Source organism: Panthera leo, chromosome A1 (assembly GCF_018350215.1).
Source record: "Panthera leo isolate Ple1 chromosome A1, P.leo_Ple1_pat1.1, whole genome shotgun sequence".
Taxonomy (NCBI): Eukaryota; Metazoa; Chordata; class Mammalia; order Carnivora; family Felidae; genus Panthera; species Panthera leo.
Genome location: NC_056679.1, coordinates 361280 through 379824, shown reverse-complemented (window position 1 = coordinate 379824; position 18545 = coordinate 361280). Strand labels below are relative to the sequence as shown.

Sequence of the window (18545 nt, the reverse complement as noted above, 5' to 3'; positions counted from 1 at the left end):
AGCCAGATGCTACTACTGTCACACATACATGATCCACATAATTTCACAAACCTAGCATTTATGAGGGGAAATACCATAATCCTGAGTGAAAGCCTAATATCAAGATTTTAATGCTGTCAATAGAATTTAAAGCTTATCATAGTAAACATATTTGTTTTAGCTATGTAACTTCAAAAAGTTGTCATTTTAAAACACTTTGTAAGAAAAAAAGGAAAAGCACTAGATAAAATCAGTTATATTTTATTGCCAAAAGACAGTGTTCTTGCTGATTTATAAGAATTACATCCTTTTGATAAAAAAGCTTTAGTGTGCAAGCCAAGTGAAATATCTGAAACTTGTTTATGACCAAGCTAAATTCTACAGCTCTATTTAAATTTCAGAGATAATATTGCCAAATAAATCAAAACTGTTTAACTGTTCTATCCTTATACAATTTCTGATATTGTACCAGTCTAATCTGTGATACATCATAGCTTACAAAGCACTTCCACAATTTTATATGCCTAAATACCACCTAGTATTTCTGAGCATTGTAATACAAACATATGGAAGCATGAGTGATTTTAAAAGGTCATGTTCGTAAACTTTATCTGGTAATGCTTATTTGATTCAAACAATGGAGATTTTCTATGCGACAGCTGTGATAAAAAGAGTAGGAGAAACTTGGCTCCCCACCTTAAAACACAACTAACCAACTTTTTCTACAAAGGTTCACTCACATCTCTCAAATGGAGCCCATCTCGGAGGGACTGAGAAAAGGAACGATTTTCACTATGAAAGTATAAACGTTAAGGAGTCATTGGAGTGGTAATAAGACTTTTCAGCAACTGCAGTTTGAAATTCAACAACTCCTGCCAGAGACAGCACTCTAAGGCATTTTAAATTACATTAAAGTAACCTGAAAGTGTTTTCACTGGAGCAGATTCTAAATCCATAGGAGTGCAGTGGATTTCCCCCCTTGATGTACAAAGGAAAAACACAAGATGCACCAAAAGAGTGAACTGTTTCCCAAACAATGCCTTAAGCCAAACTGAGCGATAACGCTTCCCTCCCAATGACAAAAATCTGTTTTCTAATCCTGGAACATTTTAAAGTGGTCTACTCGTTACTCCTCCTGCAACAAAATCTACACAAGCAAATCAAATTGGGTTACTTCTTGATCACAAGACAATGGGCTAAATTTGTACATCTACCCTTTCATGAATCTGTGAACCCGGGGGGAGTTTTTGAACTAACGCTCAAGAGAGCTCACACACCATTCCCTAATAGAATCAGTGAAAAAGGGAGAGAAGCAGGTGCCAAGCGGAGAAAGCTTCGGAGAGGTACGGAGCCACCCTGACCACAGGGGACGTCTCTGCTGCCCCGAGGGTGGGCTGCAGACACGCAGGGAGGCCGGTGCCACAGTTCTCCAGGTCCACCTTGCTGTAACTGAGCAGCGCCCCACACTGCCAGCCCACTCGGCTCCCAGCCCTCGGGACAGGCCTTGCTCTCCGTCTCCAGGCCCAGCAGCCTGACTGGGACAGAGCCTATGGAGGACAGATGGCCACGGCGGGGCTGGGCCCCATGGGCGTCTCCTCACCAGAAACTCGGGACTCCCTTCTTCCACACTGAGTGCACTGAATCTCGGCAGCGCCCCACGGCCGACTCTTCCTCCCCATCTGCCGACAGGCAGACAGGCTGAAACAAGCCGTCGAAGGTACTGCCGCCATGGCGGCCTCCTTCGGGATCCCAGGACGGGTACCACGTGCCAGTCCCGGCGTCCCTTGCGGCAGCGACCAATCCTCAGGGCAGGCGGCTCCTGATAGCCAATCAAAGAGTTTAGCCCGCCTTCTCAGCTTGCCACGCTGGGGCGTCCGGAATTCCAGGTGCGGGGGTGGCTGTTTTCGGCTTGGACTTGGGCAGGTCCAGTCTGAGGAAGGAGGCCACCGGCGGTCAGGGAAGGACCACTTGCTTTCAGCTTTTTACCTAAAGCACACTCCCGTAGCACTGTTACTGCATTCAAATTCAGATTTCGCGTATTATTACTTACATTGTTGTCGACTTTGCAGGTAGAAAACAATCTTTTGTATTGAAGTCATCCTTCTTCCCTCAATATATTAGGGCTAGAGGCCCTAAACCTGTGTGCTGGAAATGTGGGGGCTTGACTAATAGTAGCCTTAGTGGAGAACCTATCAGTATCTACCGGTGGGGAGATTCCGTTAACAATTTCAAACTAAAGTCTGGTCATCGTTAATAGTTGTTAATGGTGTACAAGGCACTGCTGGGAGCAGTTGGGGATGCTAAGCATTTGTAAACTAACAGGTTCCTGCTTGGGAGGTATGTAGCCCTCTACCTCTAAAACGGTAACTTCTGCTGGGGTGGCTTGTGTTAAGTGCCAGAGGAGATTAGAGACAATAAGAATTACCGCATTCTGAAGAGATGATGTCTAGCCTTCCTAGAGGATATAGGGGTTTACATTAGACCTTAAAACCTGGGTATGACTTTAAGGAGTAAACAGGACATCAGGCATTCCAGAGAGAAAGAATGGCTTAAGCAAAGGAAAGTGGGAGATGCAGTGGCCTCTCTGGAATTTAATTTGTAGGCCATTAAGTCAGAGCATTAATTTCCTTAAAATGAGCTTTTTGGGGAAGGTATATCGGGGTAGAATTTTGGGGAGTCTTCAATATTGGATTAAGGAGTTTGGACTTTACCTTTCAAGCAGTAGAGTGCTAGTGAAGTTGTAAGAGCAAGGGCTAAAGTAATTTGGTAGCAATGGGCCAGGTATATTGTGGAGGAAACATCTAGAGATGGCAGAGTGCCTTCAGAGGGTAAGAATAACTGCCTGCATATATTCCTTTTTTTCTCCTCTATTAAAAAAATAGAAACAAATATTATGTTCAGACATTTATCTCTTTGAATATTATTTCTCCCTTGTTATTTTTTCTGGAGCTCCTGTTAGACAGTAAATAGGGCCTTTTCATTCTATACCTTTCTTAACTTCGCTTTCATATTTTCCATTTCTTTATCTCTCTGTGCTGCATTCTGGGAATTTTTTTCAGATATCTATCCCTGTTAATCAATTCTGTCTTCAGCCGTACATAATCTGCTATTTAACATGACCACTGAGTTTTAAATTTTCAGTGACTATTTTATTCAATTCTGGATATTCTCTTTTTTTTTTAATTTCAAATTTTGCCTGATCTTTTTTGGAGAGAATTATGTTCCTTTCTCATGTTTTTTATTCCATCTTTTATTACTTTAATATTTTAAGCACACTTATTTTGTTATATAACCCCAACATTCCTTTTTCTGATATTCTTCAGAGGTATAAATATGCAATTTCTTATTTTTACCAATCCTCATTCGTGGTGATTTGTTTCCTCATATGTTTTGTAATTTTGGATTTTAAGCTCAGGTTTGAAAATGTTTATCTGTGGGAATCTTGTAAGGCCTGTATTAAGGATACATTTCCCCAGATTTCATTTTTGCTTCCTTTAGGCACCTCAATGCATGATGAATCTAGGAGCACTTTAATTTAATGTCTTGGCTTGTGTTTTGATAGGCTACCCTGATAGCATATTTCAAATCCCAAGCCTACCTGAAAGCATATATATATATTCTAGGTAACGGGGGAGATATTTTCCCCACCTAAAGGTATACAAGATAACCAGAATTCTTTACCTTTTAGCCTACCTGTTCACTCCTGCCATCAGTGTGTGAACCTAACCTACCATGCAAAAGCTTGGATTAGCAGCTGTTTTATTTATTTATTTTTTGCCAATTCAATGCCTGTGCCACGATATCTCCTTGTGGCCTTACTTACCTTTCTCTAATGACTAATGAGTTTTCATGTTTATTATTCATTTAGACTTTCATATTCTTTTTTTGCCTTCTGGGTTGTTTGTCTCTTGACTGATTTATAGCAATTCTTTATTCTAGATTCCATTGCAAATATCCTTTCCTAGGCTATGATTAGTTTTGGGGTGTGTGTGTGTGTGTGTGTGTGTTTTACTTTATGATATCTCTTATTGTCCAAAAGTGTTGTATTTTATTATGGAATTTTCTTTAAGATTTGCAATTTGTGAATATTGTTTTAAAATCTTTCCCCAAGCTAAATATTCATTGTATTTATTATCTTCTAGAAGCTTTATTACCTTCTCTCCTATTTTAAAATTCAGCTTTGTTGTCATTGGTATTTGCATAGGAGTGGGAGAAAGTGAGGTGCAAAGGAAATATCAGAACCCAGTAATTTGGTTGGGCAGGGTCTTGAACCTTGATTTACTCATTACATATGTGTCTCTATGTATACACCATTGGTGTAGTGCCATCTCAGAACACAGATACAGAGATAGATATTCCACATTTTATTATGACTTTTAAAAGTATCAAGTATATTTTAACCTTGGTTCTACTTTCGTTTCAATAAAACAGTGGATTTAACATTTATAAAAATTTTATTATTATTTTTAGTATGATATTTATTGTAAATTTGGTTTCCATACAACATCCAGTGCTCATCCCAACAGGTGCCCTCCTCAATGCCCATCACCCACTTTCCCCTCCCTCCTAACCCCCATCAACCCTCAGTTTATTCTCAGTTTGTAAGAGTCTCTTATGGTTTGGCTCCCTCCCTCTCTAACTTTTTTTCCCCTCCCCTCCCCCATGGTCTTCTGTTAAGTTTCTCAGGATCCACATAAGAGTGAAAACATATGGTATCTGTCTTTCTCTGTAGGACTTTGTTCACTTAGCATAACACTCTCCAGTTCCATACACGTTGCTACAAAAGGCCATATTTCATTCCTTCTCATTGCCAAGCAGTATTCCATTGTATATATAAACCTAACTTCTTTATCCATTCATCGGATGATGGACATTTAGGCTCTTTCCAGAATTTGGCTATTGTTGAAAGTGCTGCTATAAACATTGGGGTACAAGTGCCCCTATGCATCAGCACTCCTGTATCCCTAGGGAAAATTCCTAGCAGTGCTATTGCTGGGTCATATGGTAAATCTATTTTTAATTTTTTGAGGAACCTCCACACTGTTTTCCAGAGCGGCTGCACCAGTTTGCATTCCCACCAACAGTGCAAGAGGGTTCCCTTTTCTCCACATCCTCGCCAGCATCTGTAGTCTCCTGATTTGTTCATTTTAGCCACTCTGACTGGCGTGAGGTGGTATCTCAGTGTGGTTTTGATTTGTATTTCCCTGATGAGGAGTGACGTTGAGCATCTTTTCATGTGCCTGTTGGCCATCTGGATGTCTTCTTTAGAGAAGTGGCTATTCATGTTTTCTGCCCATTTCTTCACTGGATTATTTGTTTTTCGGGTGTGGAGTTTGGTGAGCTCTTCATAGATTTTAGATACTAGCCCTTTGTCCGATATGTCATTTGCGAATGTCTTTTCCCATTCCGTTGGTTGCCTTTTAGTTTTGTTGATTGTTTCCTTTGCAGTGCAGAAGCTTTTTATCTTCGTGAGGTCCCAATGGTTCATTTTTGCTTTTAATTCCCTTGCCTTTGGAGATGTGTCAAGTAAGAAATTGCTGCGGCTACAGTCAGAGAGGTTTGTTCCCGCTTTCTCCTCTAGGGTTCTGATGGTTTCCTGTCTCACATTCAGGTCCCTTTATGCATTTTGAGTTTATTATTATGAATAGTGTAAGAAAGTGGTCTAGTTTCATTCTTCTGCATGTTGCTGTCCAGTTCTCCCAGCACCATTTGTTACAAAGACACTCTTTTTTCCATCGGATATTCTTTCCTGCTTTGTCAAAGATAACTTGGCCATACTTTTGTAGGTCCAATTCTGGAGTCTCTATTCTATCCCATTGGTCTATGTGTCTGTTTTTGTGCCAATATGATGTTGTCTCGATGATTACAACTTTGTAGTAGAGACTACAGTCTGGGATTGTGATGCCTCCCGCTTTGGTCTTCTTCCTCAATATTACTTTGGCTATTCGGGGTCTTTTGTGGTTCCATACAAATGTTAGGATTGCTTGTTCTAGCTTCGAGAAGAATGCTGGTGCAATTTTGATTGGGATTGCATTGAATGTGTGGATAGCTTTGGGTAGTATTGACATTTTAACAATATTTATTCTTCCAATCTGTGAACACGGAATGTTTTTCCATTTCTTTATACCTTCTTCAATTTCCTTCATAAACTTTCTATAGTTTTCAGCATACAGATCTTTCACATCTTTGGTTAGGTTTATTCCTAGGTATTTTATGCTTCTTGGTGCAATTGTGAATGGGATCAGTTTCTTTATTTGTCTTTCTGTTGCTTCATTATTAGTGTATAAGAATGCAACTGATTTCTGTACATTGATTTTGTATCCTGCGACTTTGCTGAATTCACGTATCCGTTCTAGCAGACTTTGGGTGGAGTCTATCGGGTTTTCCATGTTTAATATCATGTCATCTGCAAAAAGTGAAAGTTCGACTTCATCTTTGCCAATTTTGATGCCTTTGATTTCCTTTTGCGTTCTGATTGCTGATGCTAGGACTTCCAACACTATGTTAAACAACAGCAGTGAGAGTGGACATCCCTGTCGTGTTCCTGATCTCAGGAGGAAACCTCTCAGTTTTTCCCCATTGAGGATGATGTCAGCTGTGGGCTTTTCATAAATGGCTTTTATGATGTTTACGTATGTTCCTTCTATCCCGACTCTCTCAAGGGGTTTTATTAAGAAAGGAATCTGAATTTTGTCAGATGCTTTTTCTGCATCGATTGGCAGGATCATATGATTCTTTCCTTTTCTTTTATTAATGTGATGTATCACATTGATTGATTTGCAAATGTTGAACCAGCCCTGTAGCCCACGAATGAGTCCCACTTGATCATGGTGAATAATTCTTTTTATATGCTGTTGAATTCGAGTTGCTAGTATCTTGTTGAGAATGTTTGCATCCATATTCATCAGGGATATTGGCCTGTAGTTCTCTTTTTTTTTTGCTGGGTCTCTGTCTGGTTTAGGAATCAAAGTAATGTTGGCTTCATAGAAGGAGTCTGGAAGTTTTCCTTCCCTGTCTATGTTTTGGAACAGTTTGAGAAGGATAGGTATTATTTCTGCTTTAAATGTCTGGTAGAATGCCCCAGGGAAGCCATCTGGTCCTGGACTCTTATTTGTTGGTAGGTTTTTGATAACTGATTCAATTTCTTCACTGGCTATGGGTCTGTTCAAGTTTTCTGTTTCTTCCTGTTTGAGTTTTGGAAGTGGGTGGGTGCTTAGGAATTTGTCCACTTCTTCCAGGTTGTCCAGTTTGTTGGCATGTAATTTTTCATAGTGTTCCCTGATAATTGCTTGTATCTCTGAGGGATTGGTTGTAATAATTCCCTTTTCATTCATGATTTTATCTGTTTGGGTCATCTCCCTTTTCTTTTTGAGAAGCCTGGCTAGAGGTCTATCAATTTTGTTTATTGTTTCAAAAAACCAACTCTTGGTTTCATTGATCTGCTCTATAGTTTTGTTTATTTCTGCTCTGATCTTTATTATTGCTCTTATTCTGCTGGATTTGGGGTGTCTTTGCTGTTCTGCTTCTAGTTCCTTTAGGTGTGCTGTTAGATTTTGTACTTGGGATTTTGCTTGTGTCTTGAGATAGGCCTGGATTGCAATGTATTTTCCTCTCAGGACTGCCTTTGCTGCATCCCAAAGCGTATGGATTGTTGTATTTTCATTTTCATTTGTTTCCATATATTTTTAAATTTCTTCTCTGATTGCCTGGTTGACCCATTCATTCTTTAGTAGGGTGTTCTTTAACCTCCATGCTTTTGGAGGTTTTCCAGACTTTTTCCTGTAATTGATTTCAAGCTTCATAGCATTGTGGTCTGAAAGTGTTCCTGGTGTGATCTCAATTCTTTTATACTTATGGAGGGCTGTTTTGTGACCCAGTATGTGATCTATCCTGGAGAATGTTCCATGTGCACTCGAGAAGAAAGTATATTCTGTTGCTTTGGGATGCAGAGTTCTAAATATATCTGTCAAGTCCATCTGATCCAATGTATCATTCAGGGCCCTTGTTTCTTTATTGACCGTGTGTCTAGATGATCTATCCATTGTTGTAAGTGGGATGTTAAAGTCCCCTGCAATTACCACATTCTTATCCATAAGGTTGCTTATGTTTGTGAGTAGTTGTTTTATATATTTGGGGGCTTCCGTATTCGCCACATAGACATTTATAATTGTTAGCTCTTCCTGATGGATACTCCCTGTAATTATTTTATAGTGCCCTTCTTCATCTCTTGTTACGGCCTTTAACTTAAAGTCTAGTTTGTCTGATACAAGTATGGCTACTCCAGCCATACTACTCTTTTGACCTCCAGTAGCATGACAGATGGTTCTCCCTCCCCTCACTTTCAATCTGAAGGCGTCCTCAGATCTAAAATGAGTCTCTTGTAGACAGCAAATAGATGGGTCCTGTTTTTTAATCCATTCTGATACCCTATGTCTTTTGGTTGGAGCATTTAGTCCATTTACATTCAGTGTTATTAGTCAAAGATGTGGTTCAGAGTCGTTGTGATGTCTGTAGGTTTCATGCTTGTAGTGATGTCTCTGGCACTTTGTGGTCCTTGCAACATTTCACTCACAGAATCCCCCTTAGGATCTCTTGTAGGACTGGTTTAGTGGTGATGAATTCCTTCAGCTTTTGTTTGTTTGGGAAGACCTTTATCTCTCCTTCTATTCTGAATGACAGACTTGCTGGAGAAAGGATTCTCGGCTGCATATTTTCTCTGTTCATCCCATTGAAGATTTCCTGCCATTCCTTTCTGGCCTGCCAAGTTTCAGTAGATAGGGCTGCTACTATTCTTATGGGTCTACCTTTGTAACTTAGAGCCTGTGTATCCCTAGCTGCTTTCTGAATTTTCCCTTTATCCTTGTATTTCACCAGTTTCACTAGGATGTGTTGTAGAGAAGACCGATTCAAGTGTACGTCTGAAGGGGGTTCTCTGTGCCTCTTGGATTTCAATGCCTTTTTCCTTTCTCAGATCAGGGAAGTTTTCAGCTATGATGTTCAAGTAAGCCCTCAGCCCCTTTCTCTCTCTTCTTCTTCCTCTTCTGGAATTCCTTTGATACGGATATTGTTCTGTTTGATTACATCACTTAGTTCTCTAAATCTCCCCTCATACTCCTGGATTTTTTTAATCTCTCTTTTTCTCAGCTTTCTGCTTTCCCATAATTTTATCTTCTAATTCACCTATTCCCTCCTCTGCCTCCTCAATCCGTGCTATGGCTGCCTCCATTTTATTTTGCACCTCATTTATAGTGTTTTTTAGCTCCTCACGACTATTTCTCAGTCCCTTGATCTCTGTAGCAATAGATTCTCTGCTGTCCTCTATGCTTTTTTCAAGTCCAGCGATTAATTTTATGACTATTATTCTAAATTCTTGTTCTATTATACTGCTTGAGTCGGTTTTGATCAATTTGTTAGCTGTTGCTACTTCCTGGAGTTTCTTTTGAGAATTCTTCCATTTCATCATTTTGCATGGTCCCTGGGGTAGCTCCAAACTGCAGGGCACTTCCCCTGTGCTGTCCAGAGTAACTTGTGTTGGTGGATGGGCCACAGTCAGACCCGATGTCTGCCCCCAGCCCACCGCTGGGGCCACAGTCAGACTGGTGTGTACCTTATATTCCCCTGTCCCAGGGGCAGGACTCACTGTGGAGTGGTGTGGCCCCTGTCAGTGCTACTTGTACACTGCCGGGCTTGTGGTGCTGCTTTGGTAGGATCTGGCCAGGGGTATATTAGCCAGGGTGGATCTGCAAGGTGCACTGGGGCGGGAGGGGCAGGCTTAGCTCACTTTGCCATGGTGGTCCCCTGCGGGAGGTAGCACCAGAAGGGAGGCAGACCCGTTGGAGGGATGGATCCACAGAAGTACAGTGTTGGGCATTTGCATGGTGCAAGCAAGTCTTGACATTTTTTCCTAGACTCTCTGAAAGTATCAGGTTGTCATTAAAATAATTTATTATACAACATTCACAGAGTCTCATACATAGTATATACTCAGTAGAAATGTAGTAAATGCTCACATGGCATCAGAACACCAGATGGCAGTAGGGAGATCTCACAAACATACCACTAACCAGCTTGACATAGCCGCAAAATGCACTAGATGGCACCCAGCCCATAACAAACAGCATTTGCAATTTGATTCCTACTTTATGCTCTGGAGGTAGTTTTCAGGTCTTCTGCCATGTTACTTCTGCCTTTTCTATCCTAAAGCATTACTGTCAGAGGTGTGCAGTGAAAAGGTATACATTGTCTTCTATGTGCGTCTGGAGGTGGCAGAATACCCACCTCTTCCAGAAAGTGACTCTAGATTTTTTTCTTAGAAATTTCAGGGTAGTGGAGCAGGAAGGACCTTTAAAGATTCCTACATACCCTTCCTCATTTGGGATGAGGAGGCCATGGCTCAGAACCACTCCGACTTCCTTGGGTAGAGTTAGAGTTCTGGTGTTCTGGTGTCTGGACCGTGCTCCTATATTTTACTACACCAATTTCGATGCCCACTTCCAGAAGACTTTACTCTGGGGACTTGTAACAGAGATGAACTGGATCAATATGAAATTTTAGATGAAAGGAGAGATGACAGTTGCTGCTCCAGGCTAGGTTTGGGGACCTTTTGTAGGGATCAGCAAATTTCAACCTGGCTATGACGAGTTAGTAGACAAGATGGGACTACAGTGTCCTTTCTTGAGAAATAGCTCCAAGAAGAGCTCTGGAGTCTTAGAAATTGGGAGAAACCTGCAGGGCCTGTGGAAATGTACACCTGTGAGCCTTCTTATAGGGCAGCAGGGTGCAAGCATCTGCCACTGTTCCTCCTATGCTCTGTTCAGGACTCCACTCATTAATTGGGAGAATTCTCCATATGCATTTGTCACAGCAAGTGACTGCTTTCCTGACAGTTGGGTGAGGTTACATACCTCTAGCTTGAATTTAGCCAGCAGAAGTTAACTAGTGATTCCCAGACTTTGGTGTATTAAGAATCCCTTGGAGAGGTTATGGGAATGCAGAGGCCCAAGCTCTAGAGGTTCCGATTTAAGAGGTTGAGGTGAAGCTCACTGAGAGACAGATTGCCTTATATAGCTGAAGTTTCTTCTGACTACTCGGTGGTTTATGTACATTTCCCTCGTTCCATCCATTCTAAGACCTACATTCCCTGCTATCTACATCTTTTTTAATTCTTTTAGAAACATAAAGGTATAGACACTGAGGGAGAAGCAACACCCATGTTTAGAGTGACTTTATTTGTTTATATTTGAGGCAAGTTGTTATTTTTAAGTACGCTCCACGCCCAGCAAGGAGCCCAATGTGGGGCTTGAACTCAGGACTTTGAGACCAAGACCTGAGCTGAGATCAAGAGTCAGATGCTTAACCAACTGAGCCACCCAGGCACCTTGAGGCAAGTTGTTATGATTAGAAAATCTCCAAGGGACAGTGAGCCCACGCTTGGCTTTGCATCTACTCTGTGGTGAGGCAGATGAAGGGGACTGCATTTGCAGGTAACTTTCAATAGAAAAATACATGACCTGTTGTGACCGGCTGTAATAGTCACTGATTGTGTATGCTATGCTGTTACCTGAAAGGCGGTCCTGCCCCTGGAGCCTTTCCTCAGGAGCCCTGGCCAGAGCGGTGGGTAGGCACACACTTGCAGCTTCCGTTCTCTACCTTTCCAAACCCTCACTTGCCCATTTCTTATGGACAGTAGGCTCCCTGTCCCTCCTCTCAGATGTTATAAAAGAATGAAAACGTTTCATGCAAAGCTTGAGAAGCAGTCACTTCTCCAGTCTTGTGTTGTCTTGCTGGGTATATATGGCTGCCATTTCCTGTTGTCAATGCCATCCTCACTCTCCATACTTGAGTCAGATATGTCTTTAATGCAGTTCACAACACTGGGTATGATTCTAACACATGGTATCAGTTTTGACAGTAGCTTCAGGGAGGAAAGGAAGACACAAATGAAGGGGTATTTAAGCTCGTTGTGGTAAAGGAGGATTTGAGAACTATGGAAAAATTGCAGTGGGGGGTGTGGTGATGTAGCTTGAGTCACAATAGGGTCATGCTTACCACCCTTTTCTCACCGGGATATTTAATTCTCAGCCTCTTGTTTCCTCTCTGTGTTCCTCCTCTTATCTCCTCTAACCCCCTCACTTTTCATCTTAAAGGCAAATAAAACTCACATCAGAATTGACAGAAGTTCTTGGAAACCAATAACTCATTCCTGTGTTCACTGGCCTATGTCATTTTAGGACAAACAGTATATTAAATGTCGCAATTCATCCTTGTGTTTTTACATAAAACTGCTCTCAGATCCCCCACGCCTCCTTCAAATGGTCCCCACCGGGGCTGAACACAGGTGGTGGATTCCCACCAGCATTAAGATCTCTGTGGTTTGTGTGTACCATCCATTTTAGCTGTCAATTATGCTCTCTTTCATTTTATTTTCTGTTATTTTAATTCCAGTATAGCTGACACAGTGTTATATTAGTTCCAAGTGTATAATATAGTGATTCAGTATTTCCGTACATCTCCTGGTGTTCATCATAAGTGCACTCCTTAACTCCCATCAACTATTTCACCCATCCCCCCACCCACCTTCCCTCTGGTAACCATCCGTTTGTTCTCTACAATTAAGAGTCTGTCTCTTGCCTTGTCTCTGTCTTTTTTTCTTTTGCTCGTTTGTTTTGTTTCTTAAATTCTACATGTGAGTGAAATTATTTGGTTTTTGTCTTTCCCTGACTTATTTTGCTTAGCATTATCTCTCTAGCTCCATCCATGTTGTTGCAAATGACAAGATTTCATTCTTTTTATGGCTGAGTAATATTCCATTATATATACATATCACATCTTCTTTATTCATTCATCAGTCTATGGACACTTGGGCTGCTTCCATAATTTGGCTATTGTAAATAATGCCACTATAAACATCGGGCTGCATGTGTCTCTTTGAATTTGTACTTTTGTATCCTTTGGGTAGTGCAATTACTGGATTGCAGGATAGTTCTATTTTTAACTTTTTGAGGAACCTCCATACTCATTTCCATAGTGACTGCACCAGTTTGCATTCCCACCAACAGTGCAAGATGGTTCTCCTTTCTCTGCATCCTTGCCAACCCTTGTTGTTTCTTGTGTTGTTGATTTTAGCCTTTCTGACACGTGTGAGGTGATATTTCATTGTAGTTTTGATTTTCGTTTCCTTGATGATCAGTGATGTTGAGGTCTGTTGGCCATCTGAATGTCTTTGGAGAAATGTCTGTTTATGTTCTCTTTTCTTATTAGTCTTTAATTGTTTCACGTGGATTAATTGTTTCACGAGGCAGATTGCATTTTCCTAAAGATGGCTCCCATATTATCCCCTGCAGGGTGCTGTTGACACCCTTCCTGTTAGTGGTGCTGGGTGAGAAAGATGGTACAAAATGAAGCTGGAGAGGTGGACAAAGGCAGATTATACGGAGCATTGTAGGCTATGCTAAAACTTTGGATTTTATTAAGCAGGGGAAGGATATGATTCAAGTGTTTTCTCTCTCTTTTAGGTTGTGGGGAGCAGTTGGTAGCGATAGGTAGAAGAGCTTCAGTTGTCGTTTTTAGCTCCAGAATAAGGAGCTGTTCTCCTCATAGGCTGGAGATTCTCCTACCCAGGATGTTGCTTACCAAGGAAATGAAGAAGGAAATGGGCCTGTACACCACCGAAGCAGAGCAGTATAGTAGGAAGGCTTAGGTTGGCCAAAGGTCTCTAAGAACACTTATTACTTATGGACCTCAGCCCTCATCTGCAAAATGGGCATGATAATAGTCACTGCCTTGTAGAGCTGCTTACAGGGTTCACTGAGATAATGCTTGCAGAGGGCTCCCACAGTGTCTGACACACAGTGAGCGCATGAACTGAAATGGACTCTTGTTGACTCCCAACCTGCTCAGGGCTTCTGCTTAGTCCCTTCTATCTTTCAAGAATTTTGAATGAGGAATTCACTGGGGCCATGAAAAATACTCCATACCAGGAGACAGATAAATTCAGTTTTGTCATTGATTATCTGTGTGACATTAGGCAAGTGAATCTCTTTGAGATTCATTCTTCTTACCTGTAAAATACCCAGATCATTCCTCAGATTTATTATGAGAATTAAGTGTGAAATGGCTTTGAAACAGTCCACTGTTAACAAGTGTCAGGTATTAATGCTGTTCTTAAATAACACTTGTCCTCCCATGTTCCTGGAGATGTTAATGAGTGGAAAGAATTTGGGGCTGTGGCCAGGGGCAGCATACACTTGAAAAAGATGAATGTGTGGTGGAAACTACAGCAGCCTTCTCATTACACTTTGTGCCCTAAAATCCGGTGGCCAGACTGCTTTAGCATTCATATCGCATGAGTGAGACATGAGACATGGCAAGCGAGCTCTCCATCGGCAGGTTTTCCAGGTCTACTCTTTGGATGAACCTGAAATTACCTTTCAGAGGTTGGCCCAGGTGAAGCATGAGGGGTCCTGAAGAGGTCTGGCTACAGTGGTCTGTAGTCCAAACCTAACTTCTTAGAGCTGTGGTTTTTCTTCCCATAAAATATAAATAGTAGTAAACCTACCTCCGCCTTTTAATTCCCACAATACTACAAAACTAAATGGAATTTTAAAAATTGTGTAAGACTATTCACATATTTTTCAGGTTTTCTTTTTTATGTTAATATATAAAAATCACTATGGAAAGTATTCTTGGAGAGTGCATTCTCTTCAAGTAGAAGAAACTGAAATAACTTTGGGTTTCACAGGCATTGACTGATCCCTCTTTTATGAGAGACAGTATCACACAGTGGCTAAGAGCACAGACTGTGGAGTCAGACTGGTTAGGTCTGATTCCTGACTCTGCTGCTTAAAGCTAATCATGTGTACCTGGACAATGTACTCACTCTCTCTGTGCCCCAGTTTTCCCATTTGTAAAATGGCATAACTATATACCTGCCTCTCAAGGTTGTTGGGAGGATTAACTGAGTTAACATATATAAAAGTGCTTAGAACAGTGTCTGGCAAATGATAAGCACTAAATAAAACCCTGTCTGTAGTCAGTGCCTGGCACAGTTTTTAGCACCATGTAGGGCTTCTAGAACTGTGTTGTTTGCGATGTTGTTTGTTTTCTTTTTGAAAGTAGTTTTAGGTTTGTAATAAAATTAAGAGAAATATAGAAAGATTCCCCATGTACCACCTCGTCCCACACACCCATAGCTTCCTCCATTATCAACATCATTCACCAGAATGGTACATTTGTAATCACGAACAGACCTACACTGACACATTATAATCTCCCAAAGTCATAGTTAAACATAGAGTTTGCTCTTGGTGTTATATATTCAATGGATTCAGACAAATCATTATATCATAAAATATTTTCAATGTCCTGAAAAATCCTTTGCCTATTCATCTCTTCCTCCTCCCCAACCACTAGCAACCATTGATCTTTTTGCTGTATCTATAGTTTTGCCTCTTCCAGAATGTCATATAGTTGGAATCATATGGTATGTAATCTCAGATTAGCTTCTTTCACTTAGTAATATACAGTCAAGTTTCTTCTACATCTTTTCATGGCTTGATAGCTCATTTCTTGCTAGCACTGAATAATATTCAATTGTCTGGAGGTACCACAGTTTATTTATTCATTCATCCACTGAAGAACATCTTGGTTGCTTCCAAGTTTTGGGAATTATGGATAAAGCTCCTATAAACAGCTATGTGCAGGTTTTTGTGTAGACTTAAGTTTTCAACTCCTTTGGGTGAATACCAAAGAGCATGATCACTGAGTCATATAGTAAGAGTATGTTTAATTTTTGAGAAACTGCCAGACTGTCCTCCAAAGTGGCTATGCCATTTTGCATTCCCATCAGCAGCGGATGAGTTACTATTGCTCATATCCTCACCAGCAATTGGTGTTGTCAGTGTTTTGGATTTTAGCCATTCTAATAGGTGTGTAGTGGTATCTTCTCATTGTTCTAATTTGCATTTCCCTGATGACATGTTATATGGAGCATCTTTTCATGTGTTTACTTGCTATCTGTGTATCTTCTTTGGTGAAGTGTCTGTTAAGGTCTTTGGCCCATATTTTAATTGGTTTCTTACTTGCTGTGTTTTAAGAGTTCTTTCTTTATGTGGATAAGAGTCCTTGATCAGATGTGTCCCTGTTTTTTCTTTATGCTTGCCTTCCTTGTCCCACTGAGCTAACTTGACTCAGACATACCCCCTGTATTAAGGAGTCAGACTCCTTCTTTTTGATGTTTGCTGACAGCTTTTAAACTCATCTTTTCTTTCGGTCCCACATCTGGAAAAGATAATAAAAGCCTGGGTATTTTCTCTTTTGGAACCCTCAACTCATCCGCACCCCTACTTTCCTTTTTCTGTTCTCACAAGCCATTTTTGGACCTACTTGGAAGCAGAAAGTCTCATTATGTGAGTAATAAATCTTTCCATACCCTCTTGGTGTATGGTTTTGACATCACCAAATTTTGGGTGGGGTCCATTCTGTTTAATCAGAGTGGCTACAACACCCTCTCTCCAATAACGCACTATGTGAAATGGCTAATTACTGTTTATGAAAGAGCTAGCTGAATAATATATAAATAGAATGGCTGCTACTTTCTGGAGAATTCAGATGAATCAGAAGGCCAAGACAGTACAAATTTGCCATGTTGTCCCTAATCTGTCACTTTTAGGTGGTAAACAACTACTGCATTTTGGATACAAACAGGACACATATTGAGGAGCTAACCATTTTGGAGATAGTCTAAGTATTTGGTTTTAGTCTCTGAAGATTGGACCATCTTTCTGGAATGGCCCCCATGGAAGCTGATTGAACAGTTGGTGATTAAAGGAGGTATCTTTCTCCTGAGAAAGCCCCACATTCTGTTGTTATTTGGCCCCAACTGCTAAGTAGGGCAAGGTTGCTGGTTTTGAGCATAAGTCCTTATTTCAGTAATTTATTAAGAGTCCAGATTCTCAGATCCCCTATGGAAAATGTTGAATAACATTAGGAATATGTTGCCACACACTTGATGAAATGTGGTTTAAACAAGTACTAACATCTCTTTCCTCATGTCTTCCTCCTGAGATGGATAGAGGCCATCATTATTGTTCTCTTACATTTGAGGGGATCACAGTGTAGAGTGGCTAAATGAGTGGTCCATGAATATGTTTGGATGGAGAGTCCTGGCCCGCAGACCTGTGCTTTTTCTGCCAGGTCTCACCAAATGCACAGGGTGACCATGCATCCTGGTTAGCCAAGGACACCCTTGTTTGGGCCTCTTATCTCAACACAATTATTAATAGGGCCTCATTTTATTTTCATAAGTGTCCCAGTTTGAGTGATAAATTATATGGTTGCCCTCCTAGTACAGAAGATCCTAGGGTATTTTTAGGTGACTAACAGTCTGCAGTGATTTGTATTTGTGCTTATTATTATTCTTATTGGACTCAGATCATATTAATTTGGGGAAACGGGTACTTTGCAAAGATCGTTGGAGGATTTCATAGCCAAGAAAGGCCTCCCTGGCCTTCTTCCCCTTGTTTCAGCTGCACTTTGAGTGTAATGTAACTCTCATCACGGTTGTTGAAGGACTTTCTTATTTAGCATATCTAAACCAACACTGCCTTTTTAACAGCTTCTTGAGAGAACAGAATTGGAAAAATCCTGCCTCTGGAAATGTGTGTGTGTGTGTGTATACATAAGTGATCATGCCAGCTTGGAAGCATTTTACTTCAGAGAAGTCATCTCTAAGCTAATGGAAAGCTGTGATAATGATCATCATGAGAATGACATTGATAATAGGAGCTACCAATTATTGAGTGCTTACTATGTGTGACACACAATACTTACCATTTTATGTGTATTAAGTCTTCTGATCTTTACAACAGTTATATTAGGTGAGATAATATTACCATCACTATCTTACAAATGAGCAAACTGAAGTACACAGAGAGAAAGTTATTTGTACAAGGCTTTACCAGCTAAATAAATTCAAATTGTGTAGGTAAGGAAACAGCCCTGGAAGCTGACAGGTCACAGTATTCCCAACTGAACATGAACAATTTTCAAAGACTCTAAACACGACTCAGATACATCCACTCTGTGGCCAAGGTAGAAAGGGGGTGGAAATACAACTACTTGGTTCATGTCTGAACCTAGAAAGAGATTAGAAATAAATATTGCTCTTCTCCAGCTAATGTTAGTTTCTTTATACATGACAGCTTTCACCCCCTTTAATCCCCCCACCTCCTGGATAAAAATTACCAAGATACCCACCACCAATTTGCCCTGGTTTCTTGATGGCATGCAATCAAAACTAACTCTTGCTCTCCTGGAGCTTCCTTAGACTCCCAGGACAAACCAGGTCCTATAGCAAGACCCTTCAAGTTCTACTGCACTGAGAGCCCCATGATTTTCTTGGTGTCCTCTTTCCTTTGAAGCAGCAAGTGAACTCAACCTCACTTTGTTTGACTGCAGGTGTGTTTCTGGTGCTCTTCGGTTGCTGGGCTTTGACGATGCCTAAGTAGGCTGATTCCAGGGCCCATATCTATTAGCATCGTTACAGACTGCCTTTCTTTATGCTTTTC

At 40.8% G+C, this 18545-nt stretch overlaps 1 protein-coding gene across 2 annotated transcripts in view; it reads right to left on the bottom strand.

The window, feature by feature from the left end:
- The window catches only part of RNF17 (ring finger protein 17), a 112544-nt gene extending 110818 nt beyond the window's left edge, over positions 1-1726 (bottom strand). For both annotated transcript variants that reach the window (XM_042929185.1, XM_042930026.1), the window contains exon 1: positions 1580-1726. In XM_042929185.1, coding sequence (XP_042785119.1) covers positions 1580-1709 — 130 coding nt within the window. In that variant the 5' untranslated portion in view covers positions 1710-1726. The remainder of the gene's footprint in view (positions 1-1579) is intronic.
- Positions 1727-18545: the final 16819 nt, after the last annotated feature.